Source organism: Spodoptera frugiperda, chromosome 21 (genome assembly GCF_023101765.2).
Source record: "Spodoptera frugiperda isolate SF20-4 chromosome 21, AGI-APGP_CSIRO_Sfru_2.0, whole genome shotgun sequence".
NCBI lineage: Eukaryota > Metazoa > Arthropoda > Insecta > Lepidoptera > Noctuidae > Spodoptera > Spodoptera frugiperda.
In genome coordinates this window covers 7,174,556-7,187,932 of record NC_064232.1, presented here as the reverse complement: position 1 = coordinate 7,187,932, position 13,377 = coordinate 7,174,556, and the positions used below count along the sequence as shown (strand labels likewise).

Below are 13,377 nucleotides of genomic sequence, written 5' to 3'. Positions count from 1 at the left end.
TGTGATACCCAAAAATACAGTCTCCTTAACAAATTCTAACTTTTGTCCGTTCAAAGCAACATAACATTCGTTATTTTGTACGTTTGGCAAGCAAAATTTAATACATTTGGTTTTTTTCTCATTAAGCGCCAAGTTATTAATAGTAAACCACTCATAGACTCGAAGAATGGAGCTGTTCACGTCGTCAAAATTATTCGTACGTCGACCTATTTTAAAAATCAGTGATGTATCATCTGCAAACAGAACCATTTTTGGTTCATTTTCGAATATGAGTGGCAAATCGTTTATGTACACTAAAAAGAGGAAAGGACCCAATATTGAACCTTGAGGAACGCCCATTTTTATCTCAGACCCTTGTGAATTAACACCGTTAATATGAACTTTTAGCTGCCTATCTCCTAGATATGATTTCAATAGACGGAGCGCAGTGTTTCTAATCCCGTAATGATTTAATTTCAGCAAAAGTGTCTCGTGGTCAACGCAATCAAATGCTTTTGAGAGGTCACAAAAAACACCTATGGCATCCTGTGCTTCCTCCCAGGCACCAAATATTTCTTTCATTAAAGTAACACCGGCGTCAGTTGTACAACGACCTTTAGTGAAACCATACTGCTGATGGTGGAAGATGGAGTTTTTATTAAAATGATGAAGCATCTGAGACAGTATCAACTTTTCAAACACTTTGCTAAGGACCGGCAAAATAGATACAGGCCTATAATTATTAGGTTCTGTGGTTTCGCCGCTTTTAAATAGTGGGATAACTTTTCTATATTTCATAAGATCAGGGAAGACACCGTCATCTATACTTTTATTTAAAATCATAGCCAGACAGGGCGCTATAGTTTGAATAATTGTTTTGCAGACTTTCACTGATAGTCCCCAAAGATCTTCAGTTGATTTTATTTTAATTTCTTTAAAGACCTTTACGATCTCTAGAGGATTCGTATATTGAAAAATAAAGTCATGTTGACATGATTTTACATTTTTTTAAGCAAACTAGCTGAGAGTGTAGCTGAAGAATTTAAATCTCTAGTTATTTTAATAGGAATATTAGTAAAAAAATTTTCAAACTCCTGTGCTACATCACATTTTGAAGAAATTTGTCCAATTTCAGATCTTAATTTAATTTCTGAATTATGTATTTTTTTCCTACCAGTCTCGTTTTGTATAATTTTCCAAGTTGTCTTTATTTTGTCATCAGCTGATTTTATTTTATTGCTGATATAAAGACGTTTTGCGGCTTTGCACACTAATCTAAAAGTCTTTGAGTACGATGTTACATATTGTTGAAAATGGGGGTCGTTATTATATGGTTTCATGCCATAAAGATCAAAAAGTTTATTTCTACTCTTTCGAATACCTACAGTAGCCCAATCGCTAAATACAAATTTGGTATGAATATCTTTATTTTTGAGTGGCAAAATATTGTTAAATTCCTTGTTTAATAATTCAAAGAAATCGTTGTACAACTTATTCACATTACTAATATCAAATGTTTTTATACTTAATTTACTAGCTAAAGAATTGTTTAATTTCTCCAAATTTCTAAGTGTAGTTTGTCTAAATCTTATTTGAGTTTTTAGCAAAGGTAAATAAGAGCTATACGCAACCATCAGTCCACAGTGGTCGGATGGCAAGCTATTTATAATATGTTTTTCTTTGTAATCACAATTACAAAACACATTATCAATGCAGGTGGCAGTCGAGGATGTTATTCTAGTTGGTTCTAAAAAACATTTTTTAAATTAAATGATCCAAACAAATTTAACAATTCCATACTGCTTGTACTATTTTCTAATAAATTAATATTGAAATCGCCACAAACAATTATTGACTTGTGACTAGTAGAAACCTTTCTTAAAACATCCTCCATGACAGAATCAAATAAAGGAAGATTCTGATAATTAGGTGGTCTATAAACACAAACTACAACATGTCTATCCAGCTCAACACAGGACAACTCAATGGTGTGTTCAACTGACAGTGCTACAATGTCTTTCCTTTCTTTAGATTTAATACTATTTTTAACTAATATTAGGGACCCACCATGTAATATTTGTTTTCTACTGAAATTACTAATTACATTGTAGTTTTCTATATTTAAAGATGTTAGTTGGTCCTCCTTTAACCAATGTTAGATTATGAAGTTAGGGAATGAGTTTATTGATAGGGGGTTCTAGTTTAGGCAGTGCCGGCGTAAGGGCCACTGATACCCCGGGCGAAAATATTGTGGCGCTCACTTGAGGGAAGCAATATCAAGTGTTAGTTTTTTGCGGATCCCAAGTAAAATTATATTAAGAATTTCATCTTTCCTTTCCCAGAGCCAACGACGCGGACGTATAAAATATGCATATGCACAGAGCGTAGAGCACAGTTCTGAGGGTTTGCACCAGGAGAGGCAAGAGACTCCAACTTAGCGCCCCCCAGAATTTGTCGCCCTGGGCCTTCGCCCGATCACGACCCCGCCGAATTGTCTGGAATCAACACTAGTCTGCCCAAATTCACGACGCCGGCACTGAATTTGGGCAGACTAGTGTTGATTCCAGACAATTTTTTTTCTTCTTTTAAAAAAAAATACCTTGGCCCACACTAGGATTTCCTCCTGTGTCGTGGGTGCGTTTACAAACATACATTTCACATACACATGACACCCAGACCCGAAACAACAATTTGTGGATCACACAAAGAGTTTCTCCGTGCGGGAATCAAACCTGCTACATGTTGCGTGGCAGCCAGTTGCATGAATAAATAGATTAACTGTCGCACTCAGAGTTATTTAAGGTAAGCGTCCACAGGCCCGCATCGTACGCATCGCACGCAACGGATTTTAGTTAGTCTTGTATAGAAACTCATACAACTGCGTCCACTGATCCGCATCGTACGGACCGCATCATCGGCAATGCCTACATGCGATGCGTACTGATGACGTCATACGGAATGCGTACGATGCGGGCCTGTGGACGCTTAGCTTTAAATTGTGGGAGAGCTATGCCTCAGCACGATTGTGCCGGCTCGACCGGAGTGATACCACGGCCTCACAGAAAACCGACGTGAAACAACGCTTGCTATTTGTTTCGTTGTGTGAGTGAGGTTACCAGAGGTCCAATTAAGGAAGGGGGGTCCCTTCCCAATCTTCCCTATCCCCGATTCCCGAACAACAACCTTTAAATTCCTAACCCCCAAAAAGCCGGCAACGCACTTGTAACGCCTCTGGTCTCAAGTGTCCATTGGGCGTAAGGGCGGCGGCGATTGCTTACCATCAGGTAATACGTCTTCTCGATCTAAGAACTGGGTTAAGTAACCATTAAATGCAGTAAAAAAATCGCAGTTCCTTTAAATTTAAAGTCCGCGAGCATATAATGAAAGATTGGCAGACTCAAGACAATTGAGGAAATTGAGGAAACTTATTTCTCCATTATGTGTATGTACATATATGTATGTAATGTGTATTACATGTATGTATTGTGTGTATTATATATGTATATATATATATGTACTATATATTGTATTGTATTCTTATATTATTATGTATTGTACATTGTATTCTTATATTTATTCTTTTGTGCCTGTGTTTTGGCTTCGCATCGATCCGCTTCATTTCTCTGCACTACCCTATGGTTGACTGTTAGAGAATGCCTTAAGGCATTAAGTCCGCCATTCACTGTATTTGTGATGAAGAAATAAATAAATAAATAAATAACTCTAAGTACGTCGGTATGATTGCATTAAAGTTTAAACAAACCTAGCTTCAAACAGCTTAGCCCCAATATTCTGCCCCCTATGTTCAGGCAGCACAGTCAGTCCACTGGAAGTCAGGTATCTGTCCACTTTGTAGTGCTCGAACACGTCATACAACTCGTCAGCTGTGATCAACGTGCGGAGGAGCTTCTTCCAGGATTCTCCTTGTACCTGTATAAAGAAGGGATTTTATTTCTTTTAAAAAAACGTTGCCCCACATTAGGATTGTCTCCTGTGTCGTGGGTGCGTTTACAAACATACAATTTCACATACACATGACACCCAGACCCGGAACAACAATCTGTGAATCACACAAAGAGTTGTTCCGTGCGGGAATCGAACCCGCGACACGTTGCACGGCAGCCAGTTGCCCAGCCACCACACCAACTGTGCAGTCGATTATAAATTAGATTATAAGTTAGAAATTTTGATTTTTATTCATATTAAGTGTGGGAGAGCCATGCTTCGGCACGAATGGGCCGGCTCGACCGGAGTGATACCACGGCCGAGCAGAAAGCAGACGTGATTGACCGACACTTGCGTTGTGTTAGTGAGGTTACCAGAAGCCCAATTATCCACCTTCCCAATCTTCCCAATCCCCGATTCCCCAACAATCCTTAAATTCCTAACGCCCAACGCTTTTGTAATGCTTCTGGTTCATGGGCGGCGGCGATTGCTTACCATCAGGTGCTACGTCTGCTCGTTTACCGGCTTATTTAATAAAAAACACACCCCTAACCCTTATTTAGTTCTTTCAAGTCGGCTCGGCTCTTATAACACCGATTAGAAGAGCAGGGGCCTTAGTCTGCTATTACAATTGTGTCAGAATGGTCGATCACTGAGCAGTGGGAGAGGGACGGAGCTATACAACCTACATAGCTCCGTCCCTCTCGCACTGCTCAATGATCGACCATTCTGACACAATTGTAATAGCAGACTAAGGCCCCTGGATTGGTGATTTAAGAACCTGCAGTCACCACACAGCTTGGTTGGTGATCATATTTTATTTATAAGTAGCAATAAAATGATCTGATATGCAAGATATTACCTTGCTATTATCTAATCTACTTATATGTTGTCATACCACGGATTACTGATTCCGTGTCAGATGGTGAGATGAGATAGTTTATAGATAATATCACTTACCTCACGCAGTGGTAAACAACATAAGCTACCTCCTTTTTTGATGGGGGACAATCAAAGTCAAAGTCAAAATTATTTATTTAAAATAGACCAGGGGCCTTAGTCTGCTATTACAATTGTGTCAGAATGGTTGATCACTGAGCAGTGTAAGAGGGACGGAGCTATGTAGGTTGTATAGCTCCGTCCCTCTTGCACTTTTGAAAGTCAAATTATCCTTTGGCTGCTCCCGCCTTGGGCGAAGAGAGAGAGTGTCAGACTCTTACTGACTAAATACCACTCCGTTCCTACTCCTGCTTTTCGAGCTGGAGCCCAGGTAAACCCGCCCAGCCCTACTGGGCCCCATCTGTGGGGCCTAATGGCGTGACGTGACTTAGATACTTCGTTACTGGATTAAAAATATTAAAAAAACGTCACTTCCTTTGTTAATGTACAATATTATTTAAAGCGATTAAAGAATATGATATAATCGTATGTTATCAACTGCAATCAATTGCATTCATAGTTTTATCGATATCTGTAACACTTGCAAGGTCAACTGATATTAGGTATACTGCCGTAAAATAACATTATGTAACTTGAGCCGTTTGATAGCTGCAGATCACCTGATGGTAAGTCACCGCCGCCCATTGACACTTGAAACACCAGAGGCGTTGCAAGTGCGTTGCCGGCCTTTTGGGAGTTAGGAATTTAAGGGTTGTTGGGAAGGGGGGTAATTGGGTGTCCAGTAACCTCAGTCATACAACGAAACACAACGCAAGCGTTGTTTAACGTCAGTTTTCTGTGAGGCCGTTTCCGGTCAAGCCGGCCCAACAGTACCGAAGCATGGCTCTCCCACACTCAAAGCAGTGCACAACTGGGAGTAGCCCAGTCACCAAGCACCATGAATATTTGAATAAAAGCTAAGTCCTATGTGTGAGCTGTGATTCATCTACTTGTATGCCTTTCTATCCTATCCCCATAAAAAATAGATTCTCTTTTTCTTTTAAATAACGTTGTTCCACATTAGGATTTTCTCCTGTGTCGTGGGTGCATTTACAAACACACAATTTCATACATGACACCCAAATCCGAAACAACAATCTGTGGATCACACAAAGAGTTGTTCCGTGCGGGAAACGAACCCGCGACACGTCCTACGCCAGCCAGTTGCCCACCACCAAAAACCTACCTTATCAAAATCCTCTTCCTCATCATCTTTACTCTTCACCAGCACAATGTTGAACCCCACCAGGTCTTTAGGCTGTCCATCTACTTCAGTGAAGCAAGCTAAGCTGGTGTTCCCTGACACATACTTCTCCCAATTCGATCTGATGGTAGCTATGGAAACTGGATCCTTGTTTATACCTGGAATTGAGGGTATTTTTGGTCAGTAACCGTGACATGCTGCCTCGTTGGTCGACTGGTCGCAAGTGGGACTGTCGTACATTTTTTTTAAACAAAGTCACCGGATTTGTTTTTTTTTACATTTAATGGGTCGACGTTTGGCCGCTATCTCGCCTGATAGTAAGTGATGATGCGGCCTACAATGAAGCACGTCTGCCCATAAGCAACCTATTCATTCGGGCTTTGAAGATACCCAGGTTATACCCATCAGGGAACACAGACTCCGGCAAGGAGTTCCACTCCCTAGCAGTTCGCACAAGGAAGCTTGAAGTGAAGCGCTTCGTGCGAGTGGATGGGATCATATCTACCATGATTGTTTGTTTGGTTTTTTTGAAATAAAACACTAAAACTACTCGCTAGATTACACACAAGGTGTTTATATGTAATGTCGGTAAGGCAAATGAAACTGCGGGCTGCAGCTAGTATGTTTTGACGTTAGGTAATGCGCACGAGTTCACACAAGAACCAGTTATTGAGTAAGGGCAAATACAAAACTTATACAATATGTACTTAAGATGGTATGCTGATATATATACATAGAGCTGCAGACTACCTAGTGAATTACCGGGGCTCCGGCTCGAACAGCAGGAGTAGGAACGGGGTGGTATTTAGTCAGTAGGAGTCTGATACTCCCTCTCGCTTACCCAAGGCGGGAGAAAACATAGAATGATTTTCTAAAAAAGACGTAACGTAATGGCACCAATGATCGACAAGCTCCAATGATCGACAATTTTTTTCTCTAATTAGAGAAAATAAGAGTTATAATACGATTTTTTAATATGGCTATACTGTGGCTCAGACAATACGCTTCCTGCTGTCATCCAGTGAAATTTGAAAGAAATCCGCCTTTTTTTTTACAAATGGCCGTGTGAGAACTTAGTTCGGCAAGTGTTCCTCATAAAATAACGGCATTTCTAAACGGATTCTGTAAGAACGTAAGTACAAAATATGTTCATTATTTTCATATATTGAAACTTATATTAATTTGATGGTTTTTAAGCCGTATTATGGGAATGATAAGATCGATTTATGTTATAAAAAAAGTTAGGAGGTTATTTTTTTAACCTAAATTGCCGGTGTCGATTACTGGTCCTCAGAAATTGACTTGCTCCAATCATCGACGAGTGTCGATAATAATTTTATTAAAATTATTTTTGTGTAACCACGGAATATGGTTCTCTTTTCTTTGCAGAATTGTTAGATATTTAAATTAGGTTGATCAAAGTAGAGTTACCAGTATTCGACACGATGTCGATTAATGGGATTGAAATGTGTCGATAATTGGTTCATACAGATGTCTCCAAGAAAAAAACTACATTTAATAATGAACATACATTTTATAAACTAAATTTAGTAGGTATTTTATACATTAAATATATTACACTGATAATAATTCTTTCTGTTATAAAAATAAAATTTGTTTAACTGTGAAATAAATTATTTTTGGATTTGAATTTAAAATAATTGCTTAATTTTTTATGACTTAAGTACTTATATTGAATTTAAGTCAAAGGTCATGAATACTAGGTAAATACTTATCCATTTCGACACATTGCAATTCCATTAATTATTTGTTACATTTGACAAGAGAATACGGTGACCGACGGTCATCTTTTCTTTGCCGAATTGGTAGATATTTAAGTTACCAGTAATAGGTAATTGATTCTTACAGATGGCTCCGAGAAAAACTACACTCTCGACCAGATTGAAAAAGCAGTTGAAACTGTTAAGAATGGAGAAAAGATAGCAAGGGCTGCGCAACGTTTCGGAGTACCATGAATTACTCTTCATGACAAAATAACACGAAGAACTTCCATTGGTTGTAGTATGGGGCCAAGTACTAAATAAAATTAATTAATTTTAATAAATATGTAACTATTGTTGATTTCCCTAATTTGTACTTATTTAATCTTATCAGAGTGTATAGTTTTATCAAAATAAAACAGTATTCAAGATTAAAGCTAATTTTGGTGAAGATTTTTAAAGTTTGTAGTCAGTGTTATTAGACTTGACAAATTTTATAAAAACAATGTATGAGTACCTAAACATAAAAGACAAATAAATTAATACTTACTGAATTGTTCCTTTTGATTACGGTCTAACTAATGTATCAAATCAGTCTTTTTTTTTTTTTTTGAGGGGTAAAATTATCCAATGACTTCTCCCGCCTTGGTCGAGGCGAGAGGGAGTGTCAGACTCTTACTGACTAAAAACCGCCCCGTTCCTTCTCCTGCTTTTCGACCCGGAGCTCCGGTAAACCCGCTAGGTAGTCCGCAGCTCCGGATCAGATCAAATCAGTCTACTGTCTCATTGCGGGTAATAGTCGATAACTGGGTGACGATAACTGGTAATTGTCGATAACTGGGTGTCGATAACTGGTAATTGTCGATAACTGGGTGTCGATTATTGGAGTTCTAGTGTCGAATATTGGGGATTTTATTAATATTTATTATTTTTGGTTTTAATACTAGTCCACATCATATTTAAAAATAAAAATATAGCCTATTCATATCTCAAGGACATATTTTATCGTATACAACTTCACTTTTATTTTAAAACATAATAAAATACTCGTAATCTTAGAAACAAACACACCACCTTCTAAAACTGTCGATCATTGGTGCCATTACGTTATGTGCAAATAGTCGTCTGAATCTAATAAAAAAAAACTGAGATGATCACTGTTTGGTGACGTCAGGGTAGAGTACATTTGTTATCACTCCATCTCTTCCCGCGGGTGCCGTATACCTGACTAAGGGACTACACATTTGACAGAGACCGGACACCGTAAAAAATAAAGGCGTTGCAAGCGCGTTGCCTGTCTTTTGGGCGATAGGAATTTAAGGGTTATTGGGGAATCCGGGATTATAAAAATTAGGAAGGGGGGGGGGGAAATGGGCCTTCGGTAACCGCACTCATAAACCGAAACACAACATAAGCGTTGTTTTACTTCGGTTTTCTGCTCAGCCGTGGTATCACTCCGGTCGAGCCGGCCCATTCGTGCCAAAGCATGGCTCTCCTACACTTGATAGCTGATTTATTGATAGTCCATAGTCCTGCAGTGTTGTTAATGTACGAGTTTGTATGTATGTATGTTGAATAAACCCTTACCTAATATATCACATAGTGGCTCGTCTCGTATAAATGTTTCTTGCATCATGTCTAAACATATTTTTCTAGTGTTTTCATCCATATCTCTAATTTGGTACCTGGAAACACAAAGAATACTTAGGTACTATGTTTTTTGAGCTGCTGTTTTTTATGGTATACGGGCAGACGGGTCACCTGATGGTAAGCAATCAGGGCCGCCCAATAGACAGACGCAACACTAGATTTTATTTTGAGGAATATTCTATTACTTCTCCCGCCTTGAACGAGGCGAGTGGGAGTGACAAACTCTTACTGACCAGTCAGTTAGAGTCTGACGCCCGAATACTGAAATGCTACTCAATTTTAAGTTGTACTTAAATATCGTGCTATCTCTATCATTTTATAAAGAATTGATAGGGACAGAACTAGTTTTGAGAGCGGCTTAAAATTGATGAGCATTTGAGTATTCGGACATGACTCTCCTTTCTGAAGTCATTGGATGATTTTACCACCCCTTAAAAAAAATTACATGGGACTTATAACATAACTGGTGAAAAGTGTACTCATAACATTGTATATAGGGGAACTTCTGTCTACTTCTTTCAGGGATCAAAAAGAGTGTAGTTTATGATTCTATACATTACATGTGTGCCGGTTTTCCATCTCTTTCTCTTCCTTTGAACCTGCTCCAGACCTGTCCTATGGGCACACTAGCTGGTCGCTCCCACGGCATCTGAACAAATATGGTACAAGTTAATAATACATTTTATTCATGACTAACTTCTGCCAGAGGCTTCACCCACGTTCCCTTGGAATGAAAAGAATCCTATGTGTTATTAGTACCAATGTGTCTTATTCCGAGTTATATGTGGTTTCTAAGATTATTTAGACACCACTGACAAACGGTCAAGGAAAACATCGTGAGAAAACCTGAATTTATAATTCATAATTTTATTATATAGGTACGTTTGAACTTGCCAACCCGCATTGAACAAGCGTGGCAATTAATGCTCAAACCTTCTCCGTATGAGAAGAGGCTTTCAGTCGTTTTGACGTGATTGAGTAATAAAAATACCTACACACAAACTCATAGACATTTCCATTTGTAATGTCATTAAGATCCCCAGTGCTGCATCCCGCGCCACACGTTTACCATGAGCAGTACAAATAAATTTCACATCGCTTCAGACAGATCACCTGATGGTAAGCAACCGCCGCCGCCAATGGACACCCGCAACACTAGAGGAGTTGTTACAAGTGCGTTACATCGTTTTCGGTTTCCCAAAACTCTCAGTTCTAGCAAGAAGTCACAGAAAAACAAAACGGCTAGTTTATATTGTAAATTCTTGCGCTGTCTAGATGGCGCCACTGTAGAATAAAGTCGTGCACGTCTTTATGACTAGTAAGGTTTGTGTGAATGGGTTAAACTAATGAGCAATTAGCATTCATAATAATATGTTAAGAACTTAGTGCATCGTTTCTTTCTTATCCGAGTAAAGAGATACCGTCGTACTTGATGTTTAGTTTATTTCGGGGCCATCCATAATAGTTCCGAGTTCGTGTTTCAACAGTTATATTATAATAATTGAAATGTGACGTCACGAAATTTAAGACCCCTCCCGCCCCCTTGTCACATAAAGTCAGTCACACTTCGTCGACTCCCTCCCCCTTAAGGTGTGACGAAATTAATGGATAGCCCCTTCTATCCAATTACACAATAAAATATTTTTTCAATATTTTTTCTTAAACATTTATGTAATAATGGCAATTAATTTTTCCTTATTATCGTTGGTTTTCGATTATTTTAATGTTTCGTTCGTGCAAACTGTTAAAACAAACAAGTTACTTAATTAATACCTACTAGTAACGTTCCCAAAGTATCGTCAGTAGATATTATATATTTATAGTGCCTTAATCATAATTATAACTACGGTACTAGTTGTACCAAAAATAAATATTGACCAAAAAATATGAATTTAAACTTGTATGGTATAATAACAACATTAATTCAATATTTTATTGTAAATCAGCAGTGTGATATGTAAAATTACACTAATCAAAGAAACAAATAAAACAAAATATAAAGCAATATCGGTTATCAATAAAAAAAAACTTTATCAACAACACAAAAATTAAAAAAAAAACATAACCTGTCAAAACCTTTTCCCGCGCGCAGATTAAAAATAAACGAAGCGACAATCACAAAATTATTAACTTAAAACGAACTAAAACGCACTTTGTATTATAAAATCCGTATTTCAAGTATTATTATATTAAAAAACCTATAACTAATATGTCAAAACACACAATAATCATTTACTTACATTAATAAAACGTAATATGTGTTATCCACAACAAAACTACTACACAAATGTGTTGTATTTGAACGCAAAAACAAGACTGTGCTATTTGCCAATTTAACAACGAACTGATACGATCAAATATCAACCTTATCTCAACGGATTAAGGCTGATAACGGTAGAAGATATAAGATTGTAATATTTGATGTGAATATATCAGTATTTATGAGTGTGTGCGTGTGTTTGTGTCCATTGTATGTCGTATGATTCATGATTATTATTATAATCAGACTCCATATTGGATTGAAAATAAGGAGCCATTCATAAATAGGGATGATGACTGGGTCAAAAATAAATTATTACAACTTTTCAATACAATAAAATATTCAAAAATAATCACACTCTCATTCGTAAATTTGATGAACTACTTAATTTTTGATTTTTTCTAGCTAAATTTCTAGAAATAAGTCTGCTATTTGACGTCAAAATCTGATGACGTCATAATAGAGTATTTCATACAAAGTTCATAGAAAATATCGTTTTTGACTTTTCGAAAAAAGTATTGAATTTGACTAGCCTATTGGTCACATTTGTGAGTAAGTCTGACGTCACATTTTATAATTTTAAATCTAGATTTTTTGACTTTTTCGATAATAGTTGCAAGTTCATGTTTTAACAGTTACATTATGATAATTGGAATTGACATCACGAAATTTAAAACCCCTCCCGCCCCCTTGTCACATAAAGTCACACTACGTTGACCCCCTCCCCCCCTTAACGTGTGACGTAATTCATAGATGGCCCCTCTTTATCGTTTCGATAAAAGGCTTTCGGCCTTGACATAAGACGTGTTATTTATAAAATGGCGAATGTCCGTTCGATATCTTGTCTGGTAGGTAAGTTTAAAGAGATAAAAAAGTAAAATGATTCGATTCGATTGTGAATAATGAATTGCAGTTTGCAGTTGAATTTAATTTAAGTCGGACGGAATGAATAAAGAAATTAATTGGTATAAAATAGTAATTTCATTGTAGCATGTAAGATAGGTAAACATGTTTATAGATTAACTTCTAAAAAGTAACAAATAAAGTAGATTAAGAGAAAAAAATCACGGTTTACTCACGTACATTAATGGACAAAAGCTCTACTGGTTTCGAGGCACAGAGGGACTTTTCATCATGAGAAGCGTGTGCAATCTATGTACGTGTGTTATGAAAGAGCTATCTCTTTCACTGTCTGTCGCATCGTGCGTATTAGTGAACCACTTTATGCAGAGTAGAGTCAATGTTTACTTCTTTATGTTTTCAAATTAAATTAACTGGTCCGGGGTACGAAATTTCTTCACTATTGTAATCTTCAGCAACACTACCTTGCATTAAAGTCGTGGCAGATACTTTTAGAATCCTTTATATAGGTACCTAATTTTATTCGACTACTTACTCGCCTCCTCGTAAATAAGACAAATAGATTAAATAGTTTATTCTCCAACATTTTATAGTTATTTTCATCGTCCTTGGTTCATCATTTGATCATCAATGAATGAACGTATTTCTATAAGGGTTTGAAAGTCAGCTGCTACACTGAAACAACAGAAAAAGTTTAGCCATGTACACATACATAAACATGACATCTTGTAATCATCAAACTGATATTTTAGGGAACAGAGAGTAAAGTTCTCTAAGAAAAGGAGGATCCTCCGACCAGGCGAGGTGATCGTGTCTGG

The 13,377-nt window shown here is 37.4% G+C and overlaps 1 protein-coding gene across 8 annotated transcripts in view; it reads right to left on the bottom strand.

Annotated features, from left to right (window-relative positions):
- Nucleotides 1-11,838, bottom strand: part of LOC118280385 (uncharacterized) — an 18,462-nt gene extending 6,624 nt beyond the window's left edge. For 6 of the 8 annotated variants that reach the window (XM_050701968.1, XM_050701970.1, XM_050701971.1 and 3 more), the window contains exons 1-5: nucleotides 11,679-11,838; nucleotides 9,999-10,087; nucleotides 9,376-9,473; nucleotides 6,050-6,225; nucleotides 3,743-3,909 (exon numbers count right to left, since the gene is read on the bottom strand). In XM_050701968.1, the coding sequence (XP_050557925.1) occupies nucleotides 3,743-3,909; nucleotides 6,050-6,225; nucleotides 9,376-9,473; nucleotides 9,999-10,087 (530 nt within the window). In that variant the 5' untranslated portion in view covers nucleotides 11,679-11,838. Of the gene's footprint in view, nucleotides 1-3,742; nucleotides 3,910-6,049; nucleotides 6,226-9,375; nucleotides 9,474-9,993; nucleotides 10,088-11,678 lie in introns of all 8 variants that reach the window. The other 2 variants (XM_050701965.1, XM_050701972.1) reach the window with 2 other exon arrangements.
- Between the last annotated feature and the right edge of the window lie 1,539 nt (nucleotides 11,839-13,377).